General features: G+C 38.2%; 1 protein-coding gene across 2 annotated transcripts in view; it reads left to right on the top strand.

Annotated features, from left to right (window-relative positions):
* The window catches only part of RBMS3 (RNA binding motif single stranded interacting protein 3), a gene marked incomplete at both ends in the record, with an annotated part of 439,102 nt that extends 419,243 nt beyond the window's left edge, over nt 1-19,859 (top strand). For both annotated transcript variants that reach the window (XM_079538692.1, XM_079538691.1), the window contains 2 exons: nt 17,207-17,287; nt 19,728-19,859. In XM_079538692.1, coding sequence (XP_079394818.1) covers nt 17,207-17,287; nt 19,728-19,859 — 213 coding nt within the window. The remainder of the gene's footprint in view (nt 1-17,206; nt 17,288-19,727) is intronic.
* Between the last annotated feature and the right edge of the window lie 820 nt (nt 19,860-20,679).

Raw genomic sequence — 20,679 nt, 5'->3', positions numbered from 1 at the left:
CCGATGAGCTGTGAATCAAAATAACACTTTGTTTTCAATACCTCAAGTTCACACAGTGGAGAAGTAACATACTCTGCAAGTTAACTATTCTCAGTATTCAATTAATTAAAAAAAATATTGGGATCAAGAGCTACAATTTGCTTATTTCAACGTATGTAGATTAGTACTGCTTGCTTTTAATTGTTTTTTTCATTCAGTAGAGCGGATATATTTTGTAAAGCAAAATGTTTCTGCTTTGAGCAGCGACCTTTGAATTACATTCCCAGGATTTTTTTTATGTGGAAAGTTTCACTTCCAGGAGCACTGAGACTGGGTGGAAACGTTAGATTTTAAGTGCTGTGGCATTTCTGAAGGTGACACAATGCCACATTAGTGAAAGCACATAGAATGGAGCTGAAAGTGAATTTAATTTGAATGATGTTCGGTGTTTTTTAAAAATGTAATGACAGCAACAAAAATAACATAACTTACATATTGGGCAAAGGTCTGGATCTGCAGATGCTCGCAAAAATGATATTCCATTGAATTTTATTGTCTTTTTCTTGAGTGTACTCCCACTGAACTTCAGTGCACAGTGTATTTCACAGTTAATCCACTTGACTTATCAGATGGTTGGCAAGCTGATCGCCCTAAGGTTTAAACTTCCTCTAAGACAAATTGCCAGTGTTTTGAGGGAACTTTTCTTATTTTCGGCTGGTAAGAGCAACCTGTTCAGGGTTCACTCATTTGTGAAGCAAGGTTAAATGAAGTAGCTGAGGGTGCAGTCTTCATTGCACCTGTGTAAGACACTGGTGTCTTGTGTGTGTAGCCTGAAGTTCTCAAAAAAGGGTAAGCTTTGTTCAAATGATTTACAATTCTATAGGGAGCTGCTGATGGCAATAACCTCTATGCCCTCAGATGGTATTTTATTATTTGTGAGTTATGGGTGATTCTGTGTCAGTGCTACGGCAATGCAGAATCCTCCTGCTCCTAAAAGACTCAATTTGGGAGGTGAGTTCTGCTATAACTAATATTTACTATGAAACAGCTCAGTCAGCACATTTCATTAAACTGTAACAAGGGGTTTGAGAGCAGCTGCATCGAGTGAATTTGGGAGTTTGCTGAATTGAGTTGTTTTTCTAGCAAGGTAAATGAACTGTTGAGCATGGCAGATTTCTGCTGTGTGGCAGATGAGAGCTGCACCATGCCGGGATGAGTCCAGGGAGTAATTGTATCTCAAAGAGGCGCAATCCTTTTCCAGTCCCAAGGAGGACTGCTCTGTCCTTTGGGATTTGTTATGGCTTTTGAATGTGGTAGGCATACCCATGCACGCTCAATTTTGCTTTCTTATTTTTATCAAATTTAATATAGCAGTGGCCAGCTTCCTAAGAGCTTTATTAGCTAAATGCCCAAATTATTACTCATCAGCCAATCTCAATTCCCTGTTTTCCTATTCTGAATGTGTTTCTCTTGAGGATTTCCCTCAAATCAGTGTAATACTTCTGAGATGTAAACTGATTTCACTGATGCAAAAATTTCATCCTGTTTATGTCGTCTTGCCTTCCAATCCACACTGTGCACAGGGTTTGTGGGATAGACCAGAAAGGTTGCAAATTCCCAATTGATTTTTCAACCAATACTTTTCCAGCCAATAAGGGCTAAACTATTCCTGTGTTCTCCTTTTTTTTTTCCATGATTCTGCTCTGCTACCAACCTTTCCCACCTGAACACCTGCATGGGGCTGAAAAATGAGTGAATTTGCTTTTACGTCCATGATCATTTTTGACAGTGCTAATCAGAGTGACAAAAGTATAATAATGAGGTGAATTGAGTTTTTGGCTACTATGGCATTCCCACAGATGTTATCACCTGGTCTAGACCCGGAATACAAATTGGTGCTCAGAATTTTACCAACCAAGTGTAATTTTATAGCAAAAGCTATTTTGCTGCTCTTCTTTTAATGAGCAGCTGCTCCTAACTACCTATTAGTAAGGCTCATTTCTTGTGAAGACAGCACACTTTTCTCAAAAAAAAAACATGTTTTTGGTATAAAATGGCTTCATTGCGAAGTTGGCAATAATTTTTTTTATTTTAATTGAGGTTTTCTCCTTTGGTATAAAAATACCTTTTTTTTTTTTTTTTCATTTACACTGTCCAGAAGATTTATTAATAATTAGTAAATAGCACAATTGGCCACAACTTTAAATTTCATCACTTTGTTACAGGACATGGAGAAATGAGAGTTAATAGAAACACATTCCATTCAGTGTGTGGTATGAGTTGAACAAGGAGATTTCCTTGTTTTATTTATATGGCTTGTGCCTGAACTATTTAGAGCAGTAGACCACTGTCCTTCCCAAAATTTTTATCCTTTGTTTCAAACTGAATGTTAAAGAGTTGGAAATCAAAAATGATTGATGGAATAGTGTAAAGTAATTAACCTGCAGCAGAAGGCAAAGAAAAGAATGATACATTTCAGGCTTATTAATCCACTTTTTTCTTTTCATTAATTTTCATACAAGTGTTGTGATCAGCACTGTATTTTCAGATGTTTCAAAGGAGAAGAATATGGCTTAGGCATCACGACATTGTCCTGCCTTTATTTGTAATGTTCAGATTTTAATATTATTGCACACATTCCTGGATGTGTGTTCCAAGGAATGGAAATAGATGATTGCAGTTACAAGTCTGGCACAGAAGTGTAAAGAATGACTGCCTCTGGACCATGATTATTCCACAGAGGTTCTCACAGTTAGGCCCATTGCAAATTAAGAAATTGCAACACTTGCTGTTAATTCCAAGCACTGCCTTTGTAACCAGTTCAGCCTATGTAGCTGTGCAGTTTCTGTGGAAATGTTTTAACTCCATCTGCACACATTGGAGGGACTTCAGCCAAACGTTTCTTGGATGGCTCAGCAGTGCTGCTGGTACAGGCAGGACATTCAAGGCAAGCCCGGGCTGTGCTTGTGATGAGCAATAAGCTGTTCTGGTTATAGCTACTGAACTAACTGCTGCCTTTTTTCTTGTATGTAAAGAATACATTCTTCCAGTTTTGGTTGAATTTGGTTTTACTTCTTAATGTGCCTAGCGTTGGGACTCATTGCTTCTTGACTAATAATCTCGTTTGAGATTTGAGTCGTTAACTCAGAGTATCAGCATATCCTCTATAATAATAATGAAAAAGATCATAAACTGAAGGCTTGCTATCAAGTCAGTGTTCCAAATTCCTGTGCCAAAGTGCATCATGGATGTTGGATATATTTTATTTCCTTGAGTTCTGTCACAGTATGGACAGCTGAGTCTTGGTGGTTGTGTTTTATGGCTTTAATCTTGCTCTGTTTTCATCTTCATGCTCTGTGTAGTCTTTCTCACGATCCGTCACAACAAGCAAAAAGTTCCAGTCCTGAGGCTAGGATAACAGTTAAGCAGATGCTGCTGCGGTTCAAAATGACAATTCCTTTGAGGCTATTGGGGGATATTACCACTGGACAGACTGGATACATCCCCTCTAACCCCACCCCATCCTGAGATTAAATTCATCGCCCCTGAAATTAGCCACTAAGTGAGAGCAATCTGCAAATGCCTTGCTACAATTTCGTGAATAGCCAATTTTACATTTTTTAAATGTTAACAATACTAATGTGTATTTTAAATTGAGGCTTGGGAGCTCAGTGTAGCACTTATATGTCAGCATTGACCCTTTTTTGTAAGGTAAATCATGCAAAGTCCTACTGTTTTAAAGGTGGTGGTATAAATTTACTTGATGGAAAAATGAGCGCTTTGTCATCTTTGTCATATTATTGAAAAAAAAAATCTGCCATGCAGTTAGGATTTTCTCCATTGCAACTATTTGCACAGTATTTTATTTATTTATTTATTTATAGTGTAAAAGGAGAACAGAAAGGGAACATTTTGCAGATCCATGAGAGCCAATGCAAAAGGTAGCTTTGAGCTTTCTGTCAGTTCATGTGCCAAAGCCAGAAGTGCCTTAAAGTACCAGAAAGGACAACCTAGCTTAGAAACAGATGCTACAAGCTCCTTCTGGGAAGAACAGTTCTGCAAATGAGCTGTGGATTGTAGAAGCAGGCAGGCTGTTCTCACCAGTCCTGCTTACTTGCCTGTGCAGGCTGAGGTCTCATGGTGCAGCACTTGTTCCTTTTCACATGAATAGAGAAGATCAGAGAATTTTACTGATAACTCGTTAGGGCCTCCGTCATTATTATTATTTTTTTTTAATATATGCCATTAAGGAAAGCTAAAGATTGTTTAATTTCAATTTAATAGCCATAGATGGGCTTTCTCACTTGTGACGCTTATTTTTTCCTTCCTTGTCACTGACATTTAAGACAGTCTCTCAGTGTTGCCTCCTCATCTAAGGAAGGGTAGGAGACGTTTCTGGTGACTATTGCATTAAAGATGAAGCAGAGTTACTGATATATTATACTGTCTCTCCATTGGCCTTACCACTTGTAACAGTTTTGCCACTGTAGACAGTAATGCTTCATTGACCTACTACATCGTATTCCATTTGAGAGGATGTAGTTTGTTAGAATTTTTGTCAGTTTTAATACTGAGCAATGATCTATAGTATTAAAGGAAATTAATTTATTATAAATACTATGTCTGCAGCTCTGACTATGTGTTATGACACATTCAGAGCACCTTGTCCACTCATAGAATGCTCCAAACTCTATTCATTTCATTTGCCATTTGGAGTATGTGTCTTGAAGCTCATTCAAGCTGTAACTATACAGCCACTCAAAAATGATGGAAAAATCCCTCTAGAGTTTGCATTTCAGCTAGGTGAAATTTTGGGAAAACAATGTATGCAGTTGAGATTAAACATGTAGAAATTGCATACTCAAACATCTTTGTAGATATTCCAGAGTATCCTTATGTAGATGCATGAGCTCCTCTCTTAGCATGCTTTTTAGTTTGATCCCCTCCACAACAAATAGTTTGCTGCTCTGTAATATTTCCTTTCAGTTGAAATGTTTATTCAAACATGCAGGACTGCAAAACTTTCTATCAAGCCAGTCATAGTGGAGCTCTTTTTCCATTCTCCCTTTTCCCAGCCTTTCCTTTTCTTATCGTGAATTTGCCTTTGGAACAAGACTTCACTGTTCTTTTGATCTGGGTGCACAGCTTGAGACCCCCCTCCCTCCTTCTGTCCCTGAATGAGCTCCCCAGGCTCAGCCGGGCAGTGCTGTTATGCTTGTGAGGGACAAGGTAATGCATTACCTGGGTGGGAGCTGCCAGCACTCTGAGAAATATGACAGTACCTCTGCCCTTGGTCAGGCTTCCCATTTGAAAGTTTTCATTTTGGTAATTACATCCTTCCCAGATAGTAGCTATAGTCATTGATCATACTAATATCATTATAACTGATTCCTGTAAGTCACCTTTTAAAGACACTTTCTATAGTTTCTTTCTCCCTATATCTTCCTCTGCAGGCACAGGATAAGACTTTTTCTGTCTATCCTTCATCTGATTGATTAGAAATGCCACATGCTTCCTTTACGTATGGCCTGGTAATATACACATCACATTTCTTCCCTCGGGATCTTAATCACAAGTAATGGCCTTTAGCTTTTCTCATTAGCAAAATGGAAAAGCACCATACCCAATCCATTAGAAATGCAGCATTGTAATACGAGCTTATAGAAAAATGGCTGCATGCCAGCGGACATGGAGTGAGTTTACCTTAAAGGATTTTCAGAATAAAAAACAGAAAAAGAAGTCACCCTTTCTGTCTGGCAGGCAAATGTTTTGAGCCATAACTTATCACACCTGTCTGTGAGGCATTTTGCTATGGCTCCTTAAGTGCTGTTTGGACACCTTAGTCATACAAAAGGCACTTTATAAAGAGGAAATAGAGGCATTTATATGTACATTAATGTCTTCCCCAGTGTTGGTTCTGTGTGTTCTGTGTGAGAGTTATCTTTCTCATATTCCATCTCCTATCAGAATTTGAGGTGGGGAGGAAGTTGGAGAGATTTTGTTGTTGTGCTTTGTTTTCCTTTTTTTTTTTTTTTTTTTTTTTTTCCTTTTGGAATATGCTGTGAACACAGCAATGAGAACCACCATAACAGCTTCCTCATCTTTCAGGCATTTACCTGAGAGTACGGCTATGCATTTTTTAGCCCTACTTAAAACTATTCATAATCAGTACACCAAGAGTGTGGACAAGACTGATTAAGAGCTTTTTACCAATGAAATGGATTGTTTCTCACTTAGCCTGGACTTTATTAACCCTAAAACAGATAAAGAAAAAAAAAAGAAAAAAAAAGAACAACATACTGTTTAAATTCTTACCCTGGCATTTGTGCTTTTATTATTCAGAACAGTAAAAGGTTGTTTAAGCACAGATTTGTACAAATTGGTAATTGTATATAATTTGAATGTATATGAGTTGACTCTGACTCCTTTGGAAAGCCACCACTGAAGGAATTATAGAAACAACTTTGGAATGCTGCTATTCTACCAGCACTGAGACACATCTGTTTTATTGGCCCCTTCAAGCATTGTTAATGTGATTCTGGGAAAAATAAGTACTAAGCATACCCATAAAGCTATATTAAATTATGTGTTATGGTGAAAAGGTGTTTACTTTCCCTTAAAAAAACAAAAAACCTCAGGTTGCCTAAGACTTCAGTTGCCATACACAGTGGATTCAGAGCTGAAGCATCAAGTGATTGCTTCATTTGTGTCTCATCAGCTGTGCTGATCACATTTTCTCAAACAAAATTAAGCATCTCTGTACCAGGAAATGGAAACAGTACATGGAGTAGCGTGAAAGACAAGCAGTTCTTAAAGATGATATATATTCTGAAGGGACCTCTTCAAGGCACCTTCAGGGGGAATTAGTTAGATGACAAAACAAGAAAGTTTAAGATAAAGTGAGATGACTGCATTTTGACTGATCAGGTATTTTTTCCCTTCTTTCAGTTTTCATTTCGTTCCTTTTTAAAAAAACTTTTTTGTATTTCTCTCCCCCTCTCCTTCCTTTCGTTGTCATTTGGATTAAACAGTGACAAACTTGAAGAGGTTCTGTATAACTTTTACCACAAAATAAGTTCAGGAGTTCAACAGTGTAAGTAACTCATTCCATTGCAGACAAGCTCATGACATGGCCATGCGATGTGGTTCAGCTCACTTAGCCAGCACCCTGTTAATAGGCAGTGTTTCTGCTTTGATTATGCAGTCCCAGAGCTGATGGTGCTGATGTTTCAGGGATCCTCCCACAGCTGGTAATTAGGAGACTTGACAGCCTCTGTAATACTCTAACACTGTCACAGTAGAGCATTGGCATTAACTTTAAGGGGACCTTTCTCCCAGGGTAATTTCAGAGTTTTGTGGATAATGGGAAAATGAAGCCCTCACAAAATTCTGCAGCCACCTTTCACAGCCCTGCCATGTGACGGAGCTAATGACAATGTAAATACATTTAAAGATTTGAACAGACAAATTCATAGGCTAACGAGAAACTCTCTTTTGTTCTGCATTATTTTTAAGCATAGTACTTTAGATGTGTTAAAGTTGCCATCAACCCTTAAAGGTTAAAACTTTGTATTTTTCTTATCCTGAGCAATTGTGACCATGGCTGATACTTCTGACTAAGTTACAGACAGAAGAGGAGCTAGCTGAGTAACATTCAGGATTTCCAGTTTGTGGGAAATTCGTTTTACAAAATTTGGTTTCATTCTGATTCATCTTCTAAAACCTCAAAACAGAAAGATTCTCCCACGTACCAGAAATTCTTAGCAAAAATTAAATTTTGGAAACAATGACTCACGGTGTTTGCAACACAAAATACACTCCCCAAGATCCTGACAGCTGCCAACTGGTATAAACATCCCTCTTGGTTACTGTCCTGCTCCAGGTCAGCTTTCAGGCAGCAGCTGCAGAACACAGCCAGGATTTTGTGTTCCAGAGCAGCCTTAGCATGTCCGATGATTTGGGCTGGCTTCCAGATCTCTTGATGAGTTGCCTTACAGGTCTGCTCACTTAGGAAGAGATGAGTCCTAGTAGGCATGTGGCTGACAAGTTGGAAAAGACTAGAAATGTTGCTTTGTGCAGGTAACATGGTGGGATTTCTTGGAAGAAAAGCAGGACACCAGCTCAAAGCCTGCACAGGGACTGCTGGTTCCCAGGTGCGCAGGAGGAGACAAAAATCTTTCAGAGCTTCACCCAAGTTCCGGATAGAATTGAGTTCCTGGGGCTTGCAGACTCTATGCTAAGCCATCCCAATACCATGTTGAGCATCTTGGAAGGCCTGAGTGCATGTTTGGCAGGAGATTTGGCTAAACACACCTAATAGGAGCATGCTTTTGCTTTTGTGCTAAGGTGTGAGGGCCCAGCAAATCCCATAGAAGACAGGGAATGCATTTCACCCTGCCCAACCCTGGTATTTCATGTCCACCATAAATACAGGAAGGCTGGCTTTTAAGTTATCCCTGCTGCCACTGTTAGCTGCCAGTATGAGCCCCAAAAGGAAACACACACTACACTTGCAAGGTATTTTGTATTCATTGGATTGGCAAATTTCTAAATGCAGCATGCAGACAGCTGTTTTCTATGAAGCTTTGAGATGATTTTTTGTTTTTTTACAGCCAGTGATACCCTTCATTACAGCTTATCAAAATATTTTAGATTGGAGGGGTCTTCTAGAGACAAAGTAATACTGTATTTCAGCTTCTTTTAAGAATAGCCAAGGTGTAGTTTGATGGTGCGATGCTATTATCTTACTACTGTGTTTCGATCAGGCAATAGTTGAAGAAATTAGTCCTGTTTCCGGGAAACTGGAAAACTAGAAATACTAAATTTCTCATATTAATTAGAAGTACTAATGCAAGTACCTTTTTTGTGTGTGTTTTTACTATTTTTTTTTCTTTTTTATGGACAATTGATCCACTCTTAAGCCTAATCTGAAAGAGCAAATGGAAGGTGTATGTGATTAATGAACAACTATAGTTTAATAAGTCTAAGCAGTTCTCATTTTGTTTTATTAACAGATTCATCCATACTATGTGGATGTTTGGAGACACTCGTCTCCTCTTTAGCTCCTCAAATTCATGAAGATGTAATAGCCTCTGGAAGATACGTTTACTTCTAAAAAGCAATTATTTGTTCATATAAATGGATGTGTTACTAATAATAGCTTAACATGCTCATGTGTTGAGAGTTTCACTGACACGGTTATTTGTTTACTTGGGTTGAAAGTATAATATGCAGATCGGGCTTCCTTGTTCTTGCTAGCAGCCATTCATCAAGGATTAATTGATGGAATTGCATTCGGATGGAAATTCATAGAAATTTCTAGCCATTGGGGTGTATAGGGAATTTCTGTTTCAGAAGAAGCAGCTATAATTCTGCTGTATCACACCTTTATTTTTCAGTATACAGAATGTGAAAAAAAAAAAAAAAAAGAATGTAACAGAATAGTCACTGTACCCTGTTTTTATATAGGGTGCTGCAGTCAAGACAGTCTAATAAATCATGCTCTAACCCATGCTAGAAAACTTATCCTGAGATGTCATAATGTACATTGACAGAATAGATACATAGAGGGTATTAGGAAAAACTTAAAAATGCTAATTTTCTAGATAACTGGTTAAGAATTGAAAAAATTGAGAAATCATGAACTGAAAGTGCAGTGCCAGAGTCTTTCTCCTTTTTAAGCACAGGAGTATTCTTGCTCTCTTGCAAATGTATTCATCAGACCCATTAGATACTGAGAATTATGCAAAAAAGCATATTCATATGGCTATTCATATGTGCAGTCATACATGGAGAGTCCATGTACAGTTCTATACAGTCCCCTTAGATCTCTTCTCGCAGTGGAGACTGTCACAAGGACGACAAGAACGAAAGTATCACAGAACTAGGTCCACTGACAGTGACTACCAGCATCGCTGTCTATCTGAGGCTGCGTTCCATAGCCACATACAGGCTGAAAAACATAATGTGAACAACTTCATGTAAAGAAATTATCTTAAAAGGAGTTTCACTTGCCTTTAGTGAAAGATATCAAATTGGGAACTTCATTTGCACATTCTGATGGTTTTACTTCCATTTTCTGTCTTTTCGGACACTAGTGAGATATCTGAATACAACCTGGGATTTTCACTAGCTTTCATTCTAATACCAGCCGTCAGACTCTAAAATCTGCTTAGGATGAATGTGCTGATTTTTGGTTTATCTGCTTCTGTAGACGTTCCTGGATTGCTCTTTGCATTACCTACAGTTTCTGCAAACGTAGTATTTTGTATGCTAGTACACAGCTGTATGCAGTGATCTGACTGTTCTCACATTTGTTTACTCTAAATAGTTTTTATCTGATTAATCCTGATTACTCTGTTTTAGTAGCAGGCCTAAATTCAGAAATAAAAGAAAAGACCATTAACTATAGGGGGTTTAGCTTATCTGCTCCTTTCTTTGATACCTTTGCATTACTCTGATTTCCAAAGGTAGGGATTTGTGAAGGATGCTTAGAACTCCTGAAGAGAAAAGGAGATTAGTTCGTAAATATAGTTCTTAAAGTTATTATTCTCTCTACCTTCATTTAACTTGCTCCGAGAATTAGGTAACATCTCATTAGGAAGGTTGAAAGCGAAGTGATAGCCAGTGTTCCTAAATACATTCGTATTACTGAGCAGCAGGGAAGGAAGGTTAAATCTTGTAAAGATTTTTATTCTCTGCCTGAACAATGAGTGCAGTGGCCCAGTGATGAGATTCTGTTGAATGACAGTGCTATTCTTGATAGGACTTTGGTAATTGTGCGGTAAAATAGCTTTACATTTTAGACCAGGCTTATAATTATTAGCAAAAATATTGTAATATATGCAAAATCTTCATAGCTTTTATTCTCATACTCTTTAATTGGGAAAAAAACTAAGATTAATAACAGCCATTGAATAATTACAGGATTGAGCTGGAAGATGAGAATGCTTCTGGGCAGCAAAAGATATTTGAAGTTTAAAGTAAAAACCGTGGCTGCTGGATATTGTATTTCATCGAGCCGCTACCGGCACTGATGAAGTAGATGGTCTTTCTTCTGAGTTTCTGCATCTCCCTGCTGGACTGTGGGATAAGAGGACACAGCAGGACAATGTTCTTTTCTGCTGGAAAACAGGGTATTTTCAAATGAGAAGGTGGAACCAGGGACAAAAAAAATACAGCTGTTTTATTCTATGTTTCATTAAAGTCATAACCACCTCCCAGGGATCTATGAGAGATGCCGTTTTTCTTTGCAGGGAAAGAGATTTAAAAGTGAGAGGGCAGGTTTCCTTCATGAGGGAAAAAAAATAAAAGTGGTAAAAATAAATCCAGCCAACAGTCTCATTTTCTTCAGTTTTCCAGCAATGCAAATGTTTTCACATAATTCTGTTAGTGATGCAGTGTCTAGACTTCTCAGATGGTTTAAAAAAAATAAAATAAAATAAAAAAACACGTACAAACAAATCCTGGCAGTAATTCTCAGAATCCTAAAAGCTATGTCATTATCACTGTACTGTAGCCCATGCAGTGATATGGAACCACAAATAATCACCAAAGATTGGTTTCTGGAATCCCTGCTCATTTCAGATACATGGGTTAGCATTTACTCTCATAAGACCCATTTAATCTCTCCACAGCAGGCTGCTGTGGGGGCAAATGCTCACCAGCAAAACTGGTATAGGGATTCTGCAGTTTGTCTCTAACCTTGGCTGAAAGGGCTCTGTGCCTTTTCAGGAGCACACGGGTCAATGAAATCAGGAAAGCCATCTTTGATTCTTGAAACAGATAGATGTTTCTAGAAAAACAAAGCAAACAGCAGAAAGATGAATTTTCACATGGATTTTGTAAAGCCTTTTCTTCTATGCTTATTACTTGCTCGTTGCTCCTTGTGTGCTTAATAAGCGTATTAATCCTGAGGAAGTGTTGCTCTCAGTTTCAGAACCTACGACAAACTGACATGTTAATGTCACATTTTGTGAATTCTGATTTTCTTTGTTCCAGAAGATATGTTTAGTGTTGATCAGCTTATCCACTGTTGCCGCTCTGTAATATCTCACAATACTCATAGTGGTCAAGAGAGTTAGCATACAATTAGTAGCCTTCTTGCAATCACAGCTGTGCTGTTTCACAGGCAACTGGGCTTACACACAGAGCTGTACTTCAGAGTGGTTTCTTATGTTACTGCTGAAGGTGACCTTCAGAATTTAAACTGTGTGTGTCCAAATTCTACTGGGGGTATAAATGAAATCTTGCAATAGTTGCTTACTCTTTCAGGCACTGTTTCAGTTGAAGCTCAGCAATTAACGGCTAGCATGAGAAGCATTTGCAATGTATCTCACTTGCTAGCATTTACCAGACTCTTTGCTAGCTTGGGCCCAAGAAAGGCTGGCTGTGACAAATGAATAACTGGGCATTATCTGCACCTAACTCTTGATATAAATTGCAAATTCCCTGCATGTCACTCAATTCCACCTTTGATGGGAGAAACCGTTGTCTTTCCTCAATATACTCCCTTGCACTGCCTGGTGCAGGCAGCTGCTTAATCCTTGTTTTTTCTTCTCTTTTGCCACTATTATGTGTTTAGTGTTTTCTGCAGGCTCAAAAAGCCTTGCTGGAGCCAGGCGGGGATACCACACTGTTTTCAGATCAGTAAGAACTGATGTTGCCCTCTGAATTAATAATGATCCTTCCCACAATTTCATTTTGTCCTTTCATCGCACCTCATCTGTTACCTCTCTTCATTTAACTCCTTGTAGTTGTGCAGGGTAATAGCTAAAAGGAGAACAGGTGCATCACTGCTTTCTTATTTTCTACCTATGTATTTTTCACACAAGGAATTTCAAGGAGGTAAAAACAAAAATCTCATTAGAACAAGGTGTGAGCAGAATTTCTGATGTAGCGTATGGGCTAAACTGGTGGCCTGGTAAGTGCGATCTGAGTGAAGCAGTGAGGTACTGCAAAGCATGCATTACACTGTAACACTGTGCATCTTCAGTGCGGAGAACATGGGCTGTATGGGAGCTGTTGAGTCACAGCCTGAACCACTGATCACCTGAGGAAACGTCTGAGTCAGCCGTGGGAGCACAGGTGAAGGCGATTCAGCTGTGTGACCCTGCTAGATGCCATTTAAGGGCTCCCTGCCAACTCAGGAAGGGTCTCCTTCTGGAGATTCCCCCTCTGTGGAGTCTTTTTTGTGAACCTAGATATTCAGATACAGATGAGCTTTCCTTCCCTGTTTGTTTTTTTCCCATTTTCATCACGATAATCTTTCCAGCTGTAACACCAACTGTAACAATGGGCTCTATATTCTCTGTGAAGAGACTATTTGTTTATAAACAAGTTAAGTAAATTATCAGTAATGCTCCCTTTTTTTCTTTTTTTGTAGTAGAAATTGTCAGCTTTTAAAGAATCAAAATGCCAAACAAGCTTCCTTGTGCTCTCCAGATCATCATCTATGCCTGTAGAGTCACTATGCATTTTACTGCTAGGAAGGATCATCTTCTCCTTTTAGACCCACAAAGCCTGTATGGTTGAGGAAGAATTAACGTTATTTTCTTCTTCTTTGTGTATACTTTGTTGAACAACTGTTCACGTTTTTGCTCAAGAATCTTTAATCCTGATGGAAAAGTATGACAAAGAAATAACGGGCTTGGATTAATTTTTCACGTTCTCTTATTTCAATGCTTTCAATAGTAATGCTTACTGGAATTAAGTGGGTACTGGTAAGCTGATCATGTGAGACATGCTGTCTAACGCATACATGTGGACAGAAAATTTAAGCAACATTTATGGAGTTTATAGGTTCATGAAGATAAATCTCAGTGACAGTTTTGTGACAGAGATGTCTTCTTTTTTGCCATTTGTCTACATCCAGGTTATGTTCATTTCTTGAGATAGGTGGGAAGCCATATGAACTAGGGTATGTCCATAAAGCAGAATTTCATCCTGTGTGGTACTGTGTAGGGTGGTCATCAATTGTTTAACTTTCCTTCTGAATCTCACCAGTTTTCAGATCCATTTTTCCACCTCCCAGCGTCTTCCAGAAGAAGTCACTTCACCCCATCTAGAGCATTGCATTTTACAGAATAGCTAGGTAAAGTGACAAGGGGATCCAGGGAGAGAGACAGACTCCAGGGGGCTCGGTCTGTGCTGAGCGTGGAAGCAACTGAAATGCAGTTTTCAGGAAACTTTGTAGTCCTGTTCTATAGTGACTTTTCAGCTAACTATTAAGCATGAATATTCATCAAGAGAAATTCATCTCTTGCATTAGCCAAAGCTATTAATGTATTAATTAGAGTCCACTGATACCGTACCTCAGCACTAGGTAATCTTTAAGGTATTCAACCTGTGAGAGAAAGGATTAGGATTATGTTCCTCATAAACAGAATAAATGCATGTGAATTTGATTGAGCTAATGTGAGTTTTAACAAAAATGAATCTGTCTTCCTCTTTCATCATACTTTAAATAAACAGACTAGCTTAGAGCAGCTTCTCAGTGTTAAGCTTCCCTTGGTGAAAATAGATCCACCAGGGCAGGCACTCCTGAATTCATGTGATCTCATTTGGGATTCCCTCTGTACCTAAGCAGAGTTTAAATACTTAAGACCAATTATGTTGGTATATATCTCTGAGAATTAAGCCCCAGTTGTTCTTTGTAGTTGTGTGCAGTCTTTTACAAAAGCCTTGATGGATCCTTATGCGAGAGTATGGGGAGACAGAGAATCAGTTCCAAGCACTGCTAACATGTTTAACTATTGCCCCGGATATTTTTTTCTGAAATGAGGAGGGTGTTTTTTAACTCATAAAGGTAATTACATTAGGAATATTTTGAAATTCAATTTGTATGAAGGACACAATGTGTGTACCTGTAATACGGATCAGTCTGCTGTTGTGTTCAAGGGCCAGTCGTTAAGCAGCAGAACTCCTCTGCTGGATTAAGCTTTGACTAACTTTTATCAGGATCAAATTATTTGCCAAAAGAATTATTCCTTTTATGCCATTGGTGCAACTAATTTTGCCCATATAACTTGTTTTAATTGCAGAGCTACAAGGGATTTAATCAAAAGGTTGAACCACCACTACAGTGAACATTAATACAAGCGGAATATGTCATATACAGGGAGAAGTCACATTCCTGCAGTTCCTCATACAGTCTGGCACAACTGGAATGTTCCTTTCCTTTGCACTACCAAGAACAGTGCTTTGAGAGCCAGCAAAGACATCAAGTAATTTCTGGACAGTTTCAGTTGTTGTACTGCATAACTCAATGTCAGAGGATTTTGTAAAAAGGGGCGAGGCCTAAATTAAAAGTCAGGTGAATAACTTGAGATCCATGCATTGAAACTTGTATATGTTTATGTGCAAGGTAAGGGAAAGGCAAATAACTGCACCTCTTGAGCCTTGCATTGATCTGCTGCGTTCAGGGAAAAACTCTGAGGAAGTTTAAGATGAATAAGGCCAATTTAGTCTTTACATTAATACTTGTTATTAAAATATTTATAAATTCGAGTGAAGCTAGGCTACGCAGGTATTTAAAATGCTTGTAGGTCTTTGCAGAACTGTAAGAGTGCTTCAGGTTATTCTTAAATATTGACACATAACAATACTGCAGAGTAGATGTAATCCCAGCTTTACAAAGCAGAATGAAGCAGCTCTGAAACGCCTTGCTGTAATTCCTTAAGGCAGGATAATAACCCAACTGCACTGAGTACAATAGGGATCATTGGCCTAATGTCTTTGATGGGTTAGCGTTCATTAAAAAAAGTATTGAATTAAGTTCTCATTCTGAAAAAAGAAGAAAAAGGAGCTGCAGGAAATCGTGGCCTGATACAGACACACATGCACTGGGGAAATTCCTGTCCCTCTGCCTGAAGGGAAGGAAAATGCTGTGAATTTGTATTCGCGAATAATGTAATGATTTTCAACACAACAACATGCTGCTTATACTGCAAGTGTACATTTTATGTCACCTATATTTCTCATTGCTTTTTCCATCAGAAACCAATTTCATTTAAATGCTTGTTTTTCTTTTTATTCAAATGAAGATTGGAGAATTGAGCTCTTAGACTCCCAATTTTCCGTTCTCCAGCACTGCTGCAGAGTCTGTACCCTGCTTTGTAATTTTATAATGCGTGTTTGTGACAGGCATATCAAACCAGACAGTTAGTTTAGAATTGAGGTGAGTTCTTTAAATGCAAATTTTACTATAAACAGCAGAATAAAATCCTTCAAACACTTCCCAAGCCTGCCAGGAAGCAAAGCTATATTTAACTCATTTTGAAATTCATCAAATATATTCTGGGCTGATTCAGATCTTCAATGTGTCTTTGAAGATAACATGTAGTGGAAGTGTCATACAGTCCATTGTGTGATTGGGCACATCCTGAGATTCTTGTCAGTGAAGACGTGCAGTTGGGACTGGATTGTAGAAAGAAAAGTATGTGTGGATCTGATAACTTAATTGATACCTTATTTGAAAACTTGAACAATCTGTTGCAAAATCCATACGCACTTATGAATTAGGAAAAAAAAAAGACTCTTTTGTAGTACTTGGGAGAGAAAATGTTTTAAAGAAGTTCAGTAACACATGTTGCTGTAATAACAATTGGGAGCAGCTTCAAAATCTGTATAAGAGATCTTTGGATATTAAAAATGATCTGTAAGAATCTGGTTAAGACTACTGTGTACAAAAGCAGGTGCTCCCAAACATGTCTTCCTGTCTTGGATACAAACAACTATAAACAAAAATGTTCTTGATGATAGGGCTAATTATGGGCAGGAATAAATCTGTCAAATTCCATGCTTTGTGTTTTGTAAGATAAGACAAATAAGATTCCAAAAGATTGTTTAGACTCTTTGTTTCTCTAAATATTATATATATTGTGTATGTATATATATATATATTGTCATGACTCTTTACCATTTTGTTTATAAAAACAAATAGGAGTCTCAATTTGAAGAAGTACATGAAACAGTGATACAATCTGAATATATCAGCAAGATATTGATTACAGTATTGTACTCAAGTGTGACCTGACTTTGAAGTTCAAGATTATGATTTTTAATAGCTAGAAGGTGATCTTACAATTCATTAAAATCCTCAATCAAAACAAGACTATACATGAATCAGCAAATTTCATACAGAAAATAGAAACGGTGTCACGCTTCCAGTGTGATTATTTTTGCAACTGTAGTTTTCTAATGTCAATTTGTCTTTGGTTTGTTCTAGTACATGACTGCTGCTGCACCTATGCAAGGGACCTACATTCCCCAGTACACTCCTGTGCCTCCAACAGCTGTCCCTATTGAAGTAAGTTTACCTCCATCCCTGAAAGCAGTGTGAGGGGGTAACACAACTCTTACATCTATGATTCCTCACTGTACCTGCTGTTTGATAGGGGCCTAAAATCACTTTATGGAATGGTACATCTTCCAGCTTTTTTAAAATTAAGATTTCACATTCTTTTTTTTTTACGTTATTTTCCCTTTTAATTTACTTATTATTTGCAGGGGCTCTTATTTTGCTTTTGTTTTGCTGTACAGCAGGACATGGAATAAAACAACAGTGATTATGACTGTCTTTTTTTCCCCGTGTACTTGGGAGGGGACATGGGAAGCGACAGGAAAACAATCCCAGCAGGCAGACCACAAATGCAAAAGAGATTGCAAGAAAAGAAGACTGCAAGAGGGTTTGATGTGGTCCTTAACAAGTATAGGTAATTGCTGAAATATTTAGCCACCAGGAAAAGTGATTGAGCAATGGAAACCTTCCTCTTGTATATACAGACGTGGAGGATGCTGCACTGACTGAGTGCTTTTTCATCCTTGAGGAAGGATTCGCTCCCTCCCTCCTTGGGGCTGAGTCATGCTGATGACAGTCTAATGAGTAAGTATTTACTCAACCCTGTAGACCACAAGCTGCCGGGAGAATCAGGTCGGCCTCCACTTCTGTGCAGCATTATAAGGGCCACCGAGCACAGTGAGAGGAGGGTGCCTTGTCATCCTCTTCAATATGTGCTTCTTTTTGGTGCTACTCTTTTTCATTAATAACTTCTTCCTTTCTGTAGGGTAATACGAAGTGTTCCAGGGTCTCCATACTTCTGCCTTGAGCTGTATGGAGTTTCTGAGTTGGTACTGTTGCTGTTCTGTGCTTTGGAGTTGCTGTGTTAGTGATACTTTTGGTGTGGCTCCACCAGCAGTCAAGTGAACTCATGTTTTTTTTCCTAGTTCTGTGCAATTACTGAAATTTCTAAATGAGAGTCCTCAGAAAAGGCTTCTACTTTTTTTGTCACGCTGTGCCAGTCAAATCTTCAGGGTTTTTTTTTTGTTTTATTTTGTTTTTTGCTTGAAGATAATACTCCCATAAGCCTTGTTTGGTTGCAAATGGTGCATGAGTGCCTCTTTTAGTAGCTATTCTTAGGTACTAAATGAGGCACAAATGAGGTACAAATCCAAATCAAAAGGAGATAGTGGGGTGGAGACAAGAGCGGCTCATCCATCAGTAATGACCAGTGCTTATAAGAGATTAATTCTTCCTGTACTCTTCTCACCATTGTTATATTCATGTCCAGTGAAATAATGTGACATAGTAATCAAATATTATCTGAATATATAGCCAGTCTTGATCTGATCTAGTGATGCTATTACTGCTATTGTTTATTTGTATAGGGTCTCTGCCCCAGAGAGCTTACATTCTCAAGATGGACAATAGCAGAATCATAAAGGCAAAAGAAGTACACAGGAAAAAAAAAATAACACAGTCTCAACAGACATGAAGAATTTCTGAGAAATGGAGAAATGAAACTATCATTTTTTTCACAGATAATATGAAATAAACTACCTCTTGTTTACATAAGACTCAAATGAAAACAAAACAAGTGGTTTGTGCTCCCTCTTCTGGCTCTGTTGTATGTGATACAGTAATAGTTTGTTCCCTGAAGAGATCTGATAGTACTGTTTTTGTGTCTCACATCAAATGTGAGAGTAAAGGCAAGAAAATAGATTGCTTTGAAAGCATGCAAAATTGTTAGATTTAATAGCATGATTCAGACTGTCCAAATAGTTAAGAAATGGAATGTAATGTTAAATCCATGCACATCAACTTTTGTGTATCTAATCACTTTTTTCAAATTTACAATTGAAACAAAACTTTATTGGAGCTTTGACTTAAGTAATAAAATCTTTACAGTTGGGTAAGTTTATCTTTGAAAGAGATCATGCATAAATGCGCTGTGTACGGTAGTGCAGTGCTTTTCTAAGGCAGCTTGACTTCTGCTGGACATGTAATAGATTGAAGGTGGTGGACCTAATTTCTGCCTTTTATCGCATTGCAATTCAAAGGAAATGAAAGTGATTTCACTGCGAAGTTGGGCTAAGTACATGAACATCAGAGAGCCTTACATTCGTTATAAGAAAGACAAAAAGTAAAACCCACATTTCACTGAAGTCAGCAGAATTTTTGTCTTTCAGTAACCAGAGAAACATTTCAAAATGCGTAGGTGTTTCCCAGTTCAGCTTGTGAGAACTGGAGAGGTTGGTACACTAAGGAGGATTCTCACTGCTGGATTATCTCTTTGTGAGCTAATTGAGTTTGTTGTGTTAGCATATGGTTCTGCTTTTTCCAAGCTCTTTTAACCGTACAGTGCTCCAAGAGAAATACAGGAATAGTGATCTGGTACTGAGATTCTTTTATGTAATTAACTGAAGCGAGTAAAAACAGTAACCTTTCATGTTTTTATTTGACTCCTTAGGGTGTTGTTGCTGATACTTCTCCACAAACAGTAGCATCTTCATCACAGGAAGCCAGTGGTCAACAGCAACAGATGACAGTGGAAACATCCAGTGAACATGCACCTGCATATTCTTACCAACAGTCTAAGTAAGCAAGCATATGCTTTTTAGCCGAAAGGTTTTCTCCCTTCAAAATAGTAGGACATACAAAATAGTAGGAATCTGCTTCCTATTTCAGCAATACAAATTCAGCAGGTGCTTCATTGAGTTCAAATGAATTCTCTATACATAGTAGTGTATGTGGAACACTGCTGCATACTGTAGCATGCAGTATAGAAGTACTGATGTAGCATTAGTAGATGGCCTGATCTTAGCAAATTGTCCTTGAGTTTGTGCTTGCCAAACAACGCTCTTTGGCTGTTCTCTGCTTATTGTGGACTTGCAAGGATCTCAACAACTGTATTAACAATCATCATGCTGGGTTAAACCAGTGTTTGGCATCAGAGGTTATACAGAGAGCTTAGATTTTGCAATGGTGAAATTATTATGGTACACGTGTAAAAGTTAGTTTCTGAAAATGTGGTTAGTAAAGCAGTGTAAATTGCCCCAAGGTGGTATTTTTGAGAATACAACTCCAGTGCCATGCAGACACCAAGTGGGCAGAAGCTGGAAACACAAGGGAAGCGAATATGATAAGACTGTTCTGTCCTCCTATCCTCTGCTCGCTTTATTTGCTTCCTTGGAATATCTTGGAAAATTTAAGATCTACACAGTGGCGGTGCTTTGAACACTTTCAATTTCAGAGTAGTCCTCAATCATCTTTCCTTTTGCCATAATGGAATTGATCCTCAAAAAGATGAGGTTGCTTAGTCAAAAACTCAATCACACGTAGATTCCAGGAATTTGGAAAGACTAGGAATTTTGATGTGCTCCAAATGCTATCATTTATAAATACGTGTACATTAAACATCA

Source organism: Tetrao urogallus (genome assembly GCF_951394365.1).
Source record: "Tetrao urogallus genome assembly, chromosome: 7".
Lineage (NCBI taxonomy): Eukaryota > Metazoa > Chordata > Aves > Galliformes > Phasianidae > Tetrao > Tetrao urogallus.
Note: the sequence above shows the minus strand (reverse complement) of the source record. Positions and strands in the feature narration are given on the sequence as shown.